The sequence below is a fragment of the Calidris pugnax genome, unplaced genomic scaffold, assembly GCF_001431845.1.
Source record: "Calidris pugnax isolate Ruff unplaced genomic scaffold, ASM143184v1 scaffold44, whole genome shotgun sequence".
In the NCBI taxonomy this organism is placed as follows: Eukaryota; Metazoa; Chordata; class Aves; order Charadriiformes; family Scolopacidae; genus Calidris; species Calidris pugnax.
In genome coordinates this window covers 6,951,143-6,958,351 of record NW_015094506.1, presented here as the reverse complement: position 1 = coordinate 6,958,351, position 7,209 = coordinate 6,951,143, and the positions used below count along the sequence as shown (strand labels likewise).

Sequence of the window (7,209 nt, the reverse complement as noted above, 5' to 3'; positions counted from 1 at the left end):
CCCCTGGATGCCCGGATCCCCTTCTCCTTGGCAACCCCTGGGAAATTGGGGACACACGCGGCTACTCGGGGGGGCATTTATGGGGGGAGCAGCCGCCAATGCTTTCGCTTCATTCTTTTTTTTTTTTCTCCCCCCCCCCCCCCCCCCATATAATTTGATGGGCTGCCTTCCATGGAGTTTTGTGTGTTTGTGTAAATATAGGAAAATGGCTGGCAGTAGATAATGTGCATTGACAAGATGCAAATGGGCTGGCAACGACCGGGGACCTTTGAAACCTTCCTGGGATGTCTTTCTAGACAGGGTGGGTCCCACTGAGCTGGTGCTAAACTCCTCTCCATTGCTCCTTCTTTCCTTTTCTCATTTTTCACAACTGCCTCCTATCTTCGCTGGCCCACTAAGCCTGGGACCTACTTTAAAGTTAAGGTTAATTTCATGTAAAGAAACCTGGTACGTCCTTTCCAAAGAAGCCTCAGGATTTTACACTGAAGTGAAAGCAAGAAGGACATGAGGAATTCTCCTAGGGTGCAGGCCAACCCCATAGTGACTGCACTGAGCGTGGCCTTTCGCTCGATGAGCCACTTGTCCCTGCAGGCTCTCATGGTCTTCTAAGGGGTGTGCAAGAGAGGACTCTTGTATGTGTTTTGTCGCTGCCTCTACATGTGACATTCAAAAGGGATCAGCACCCAGAAATAAACCAGGGGACCTAAAACAAACAAACAATTAACATGCAGATGAGACAACCGTTGGCAGTCAGACCTCAGCACAGGCATGTACACCTGCTCCTCCATGGAGTGGGAGGGATTTCCAGGTTATGGGGCTGTGTGTAGGGACGGATTGTTTATTGTGGGTAGGCCCTGATGTCAATTCCTTAATCAGAATAATAAAATACTCCCAGTGAGTAATATTTAAAACAACAGATGAAGTCACGCACACGTTGGAGGTACCTGGGGCTTTGGATGGGATTGCGCCGATAGGTGTGTCCAGCCAGAGGCACAATGTAGAACAAGGGGGAATTTGTCATTGCCTTTGCTCGTTAACCTTTTGGGACAGCGACTTGGACACAGTGACTCAGAGCAGACAGAACTGTGCCTTCAGAGAGAAGGGCTGGGCTGAGCAAGGACACCAGGGAACGGCAAACTGCCCTTTTCAGGAAAGGCTCCCGTGGCTCTGAGTCGGGGAAGTGGAAGGGATGAGCGGAGGTGGAAGGGATGAGCGGAGGTGGAAGGGATGAGCGGAGCAGACCCGTCCCCACGCACCGCCTCGGTGCCCAGCAAAAAGAGCCCCGAGGAACCCGTTTCTGGAGCCGCCGGGCCGGCAGCCATTCTCCCTCCAGGCGCCCTGGGCCCATTTGCATCCCACAACCTCCTCCCCTTTCCCCCTGGCGAGCGGTTATCTGGCGAGAAAGCGCCCAGAGAGAGACAAAAGGCTCGGCGCAGGGAGGGGACGCCCCGCTATTGATAGCCCCGGTCCGCACCCACGGGTGCCTTATCAGGCGGTTGGCTGAGCAGCGTTCAGGCCCGTCCCGGGGTTGGGGACAGGCTCCACGGCCACCCCTCCGCAGGGGTGAGTGCCCCGCTGACGTCAGGGAGGCCTTGCTTCATTTCCTGGCACGGGGGACCCAATTTTCGCCGCCGTGTGCCGTCGGAGGGGAGGGTTGGGGAGGCGGTGGAACTGGAATAGGCGTGCTCGGCCACACCTCCCCAGCCGCCAGCTGTTAAAGCTCCCACGGAGGGACACCGCCGGGCTGCTCCTCCGACGGGGCGGCAAGAAGCGGAGGTGACCGCCTTACCGGGGCACGGAGAACTTGCCTGAGCCGGAGCCTCCCCCCCCGCGTTGCCTTTTCTCCGGGCAGGACCCGAAAAGGTAAATGAATAGGGTGGTTGAGTCACCATCCCTGGATGCGTTTAAGAGCCGTTTAGATGTGGTGTTGGGGGATATGGTGTTGGGGAGAACTTTGGAGAGTAGGGTAGATGGTTGGACTCGATGATCCCAAGGGTCTCTTCCAACCTGAGTGATTCTATGATTCTGCGATCCAGGGCAGAGCTGGCTGGGGTGGGACGGTGTGTGGGACCACGTGGCGTGCGGGCTCTGGGGGGTGGTGCCACGGAGAACAGAGTGTCTCCCACCCTTTCCTCCAACAAGGGATTGCCAGCTGGAGCTGGGCGAGTTGTGGAAGACTTTCCTGGGAAATGACGTGAGATTTTGTGGCTGGATGGGTGTATTTTATGCGCAAGTATCAATGAGCGAGGAGGCTTTGGCTGGAGGGAGAAAACTCAGCGCTAAAGCGAGAACTGTGATTTGGGATGAACTGTGAAGATACCACAGCAAAGACTCCCTTGCACTGACTGCAGAGCCCCTTAGAAGTCCCATTCACTTCTGGAGGGGCTGGATGAGCAGACTCAGCTTCTGGGGAAGGGCAACGCTCACCCGGGAGTCAGGGCAGCAACTCTTCATGCCATCTACCCTCCCCAAAAAAGAAAAAGGAATAAAAATTGGCACAAATGGCCCAGTTCTCTAAGGCAGTGATGTTCTTTCCATCCTATTTGTTCCATGGGCCGTGGCAGCCAGCTGTGGCAAGTAGCCCTTGCAGTAAGTGCCACTCAGGATCCAAAGCTATATGTGTTCTGTGCAGCCCCAGGGTCTCACACTGGCTCTCTTGGCTCTCTACCTGCCCTGACAGCAGGCACCCATCTGTATATGCCAGAGATATGAAGACATAAACCAATATGATCAACAGTAAATGTTTCTGGGTAAAATTGTAGCATTTGGTCTCATTTTTCAGAAAGGTTAATCATTTATTATTCGATTTGTGCAAATTATTCAATCCCCCAAATTTTGTGAACAATTGTTTGTGAAAAGTCCTGCATGTGTTATTCACTGATTTCATTCTCTTCATGAGAGTCCAGAGTTCCTGCATATTTAAATAATTTGCATCTTATTGTAGCCAGCTTTTTGAAGAGCTGCACATCTCCTTTTACACAGTGAAGCTAAAAGCTGGAAAAATATTCCACCATTTATATGCAGGTCACATTGAGGCATATGTGGTGCTGAGAAGGAGTCAGTGGTATTTTCTCCCTTTGTTCATCCCTCGATTAGATCAACTGCCATTTGTTGAAGACTCACCTACACTCCCTAAAATCTGTTGGAAGGGTTTTAGCACCTGCTTCATAACTGCAGTGTGTTGTTCTGAGAGGGAAAACCAAGGCAAATGGCATGGTGAGCACCAAAGGCTAAATTTTGCAAGGTGAACTTTTTTCTTTATGTATCAGAAAAGAAAGCCCTTGCTTTTCCAGTGCGGGTTACCATTAAGGCCAGATTCCTCTATGTTTCATGCTGATATTATATCTAAATTCCTATTTTGATAAATTTTAGAGTCCTGAGCCTAGCTGAACAATTTGGTACCTAGAAAGCAGTACCTGGCCCCTAGGATCTAAACTCACTCAGTGTTGGCATAATGGGCAACAAAGTGCCCAATGTCCTCATGCAGTGGTTTCTGCACATGCTTCAGGCTTCCAAGGAAGCAGACAACTTAATTCCCCTCGGCGATGGGCAGGGCTCACCTCAACAGCCCTCTTATCCCCTGGCGAGACGGGCTTAAACCAGGCTTACTCAGAGAGCACTGAACTCCTCATGACGAGACAGCAGGAATGCGCTGGGTACGTTAGAGACCTTGTCCATCCTCAACTCATGAACTCCTCAAACAGTAACTTGTGGTTATTTCTGGTGCGACGAACTGTATTCGCTCTGACACGTCAGGCCTCCAGCCAGTGCAAGGCTGTATCTTGGGGAGGGGACGGAGGTCTTTGAGACAGTTCTTACTGCTGCACTGCCATGAAGAAGGAGGAATAGAAGTTTAGGGCTCATGGTTGGTGACCTATATTTGCTATTTAATTTGGAGTGAGAGGAACTATGCTGAAGGCATCCAGGTTAGTTCTCTGCAGGGTATAAGGCAGTTAAAGTTCCCCTTCATTCATACCCGTAAACCAAAGCCAAGAGTGTTTCAGAGAAAGTCAAAGAGGGAAAAGAAACAGAGTAAAGAGTTTCCTGTTTTTGCATGGCTCATCTCTGAACTTCACTGGTACGAGGTACTGATGTTGTTCGGGTGTTGTTCAAACTTGCCAAAAGAGCGTAAACTGTATTATGACTAACAGCTGCTTGTGTCACAGAAGTGACAAGGCAGCTCAGTCTCTGTGCTGCTGGGCACCAAGCTAATTCCTGCGAAAGCACCTCGCCTTCTCCCTGCTCCCCACACTCTTACAACATTGCACAACCCCAAGCATGGTGCAGAGGACATGCAAGGTGAATTGCCTCCTACTAAGGGGCTTGGCTTGCCCTTGGTAGAGGGCCAACATCAGACAAGGGGATGGCTCTGCTCCTATAGTCTCATGTTCTTAGCACTGTGGTGTTCTTGCCCAGTGAGGTGGGGATGGACATCTGTCCTGCTTCTCTTTCCCTTCTTCTGGCAGCACTCAGGTGGTTGATACAACAGCCTGTATCTTTTCTTCTTCTGCAGCTTTGGAGAAACATTTCACTGGGAGGTTGTTGAAGAAGGCAAGAAAATGACGACGACACCTCCCCGAGGCTGCGGCAGCATCGGTGCTGACTACTACCGGCTCTGTGACATGCAAGAGGCCTGGGGGATTGTCCTGGAGTCACTGGCTGCAGCTGGTGTCCTCGTCACCATTTTCCTCATCTGCTCACTCTTCTTTCTCATCTGTAAAGTCCAAGACAACAGCAAGCGGCACATGATCTCCATCTATTTCTTCTTTCTCTTAGGCACACTCGGCATTTTTGGTCTCACTTTTGCCTTCATCATTAAAGACAATGGAAGGACTCGCCCAACTCGCTTCTTCCTATTTGGAGTCATCTTTGCTCTCTGCTTCTCATGCCTCCTCACCCATGCCTGCAACCTCAACAAACTAGTGAGAGGAAGAAAGCCCTTCTCCTGGCTGGTGTTGCTGCTCCTCATTGTTTCCTTTGCCCTGGTACAAGTTGTGATCAGCATTGAATACTTAGTCACCATGCTAGTAAACCGGAAAGACGATTTTCTGACCATGCCTCCGAACGCAGCCAACAAGGACTTTGTCATGCTTTTGATCTATGTGCTCTTCTTGATGGCTCTGACCTTTTTGGTTTCCATGTTCACATTCTGTGGGTCATACAAAAGCTGGAAGAGGCACGGGGCACACATCTTTGTCACGATCCTGTTCTCCATTGCCATTTGGGTGGTGTGGATCACTATGCTCACAAAAGGCAACGCAGTTTTAGGCCAGCGTGAGTGGGATGATCCTGTTGTGGCCATTGCTCTGGTATCCAATGGATGGATCTTCCTGATAATGTATATTATTCCTGAAATTTGTTTCCTCACTGCCCCTCTCAAGCTGGAGGACTACCCTCCAGAAAATGACTTCTGCCAGCCCAAATTCCTAAAGCAGACAACTGGAGTGGACAACCGTGCCTACACCCAAGATGAAATTGTGCAAGGTATGATGAAGTGAAAGACTCCACTGTCCCTCAGCCCTAAGCACACGTGCACGACTCATGAGCTAAAAGGGGTAGGAAGGCTACAGGGATAGATTTGAATATGATGGATAATTTAGAGGCAGGAAGAAGTTTCAGATTGATGAAACTTCAGAAATGCAAGTGAAAATGAATCTCCACACAAGAGGGAAAAGAGTAAGGACTGATGCAAAAGCCAAAGATTTGTAGGAGTGACTAAGTAGGTGACTTACTGGGTGTCAGAGCTGAGACATAATTCCTTACGTCTGGAAAGTCTGTGTAAAAATTCAGGAGTTTTTTGTTTGTCTCCTAGCAATGCTCCAGCTCGTCAGACCTCTCCAGGTTATACCTTGGAGATGATTTATTCCAGTACTGATCTGATTACCATTAGCTATTTAAAAATGAACCCATCATCCAAAAAGGAGGAAAGGAAGCCTCACTTTTCTGTATGAGTCTCATGCCTACTTGGACAAAGCAAAATGTTTTATCAATTGGGGCTCCCAATTCTATGGGTAGGAGATGTGACTGCACTCCCTGTGGATCTGCTACTGAGATCACATTTGTCTCCTGAAGTCAGACCTCCTGGTTCATAAAAGAATAGCTGAGAAAGGCTGTGCTTTCCCAGGGAATACTGCAGAGGGGTCTTGTGCATGCCAGTGGGAGGGATTTGGCCAGTGATGATGACAGTAATTGTGAGGCAACAGGAGGTGTCTAAACTCCAAGGCCACCTGTGTCCTGTTATTTGCAATACCATTCATTCCTGATTTCATAAGGAAATATTTAATGTCACCCACCTATGGATTTTAACCCATTCCTGCCTGCATATTCCATAGTTTGATCAGTCTAAAAGCAGCTGCTAATGCAGCAACAGGCCCTTTGAGTCTCCCTTGATCTGCTATTTCCAAGCTACTGTATCATGCTAACTCACTAACTTCCCCCCCTTCTTGTCTTGTGATTCAGGAGACACAGGAGACCTCAGCTACTCCCCATACTCTTCTCACTTTCAGATGAAGGTAAGTTCACGCCCCCCTTCACCCGTTTCACCACATGTAGGCTACTGTTCAGGCACTGAAGGGAAAGGAAGGAGAAGGGGCAAAGACAGATGGACCTCAGGCAGGCTCTGTGGAGGGAGACAGGTGCTACACATGGAGCTGGTCGATACCGTGACATGTTCATGGAGGTGCCTGTGGCTGAGGGGAGGGACCTATGATGTCCGGGGACATGGGGAGGCAAGAGGGCCCTGAGGAAAAGTCTGAGGTTGTGGTTCTCAGCACATCTGAATTTGACATGACATAAGAAGTCCTCTCTTTGAGCATAGTTCCTGCAGTAGACTGTGCCCTTTCCTTGGGAGATCATGCTCCTTTCCCCATCCTGTGCCCTGAATATAGTCCTACCACCAGTCACTGGAAATTGCAGTGTGGATCCAGAGTGGGCAGTCTACATGTCTCCATGTCTGTTCACCAGTCCTCCTTCAGACCACAGCCTAGCCCAGTCTAGTAGCTCATGTCATGTCCCCACATGTCCTCTGGAGACATGTCTCTGTAACTGGTCTGCTGTGCCAGGATCTTCTTCCACAGCCCCACTGATCACACAGTTTCTCTCTTTCCTCTTATGTTTTTTTGTGTTTTTTTTTTTTTTTTTTTCATACCTGTATATATGATATAGGAGCAAGAAACCATCTTTAACATCTACGTCTTCTACCCTGCCTGA

General features: G+C 49.5%; 1 protein-coding gene across 1 annotated transcript in view; it reads left to right on the top strand.

Moving 5' to 3' along the window:
* The first annotated feature begins 1,662 nt into the window (after positions 1-1,662).
* LOC106901091 (retinoic acid-induced protein 3-like) overlaps positions 1,663-7,209 on the top strand; it is a 7,102-nt gene continuing 1,555 nt past the window's right edge. Inside the window, exons 1-3 of the mRNA XM_014963432.1 lie at positions 1,663-1,863; positions 4,514-5,484; positions 6,460-6,512. Of these exons, the coding sequence (XP_014818918.1) occupies positions 4,560-5,484; positions 6,460-6,512 (978 nt within the window). The 5' untranslated portion in view covers positions 1,663-1,863; positions 4,514-4,559. The remainder of the gene's footprint in view (positions 1,864-4,513; positions 5,485-6,459; positions 6,513-7,209) is intronic.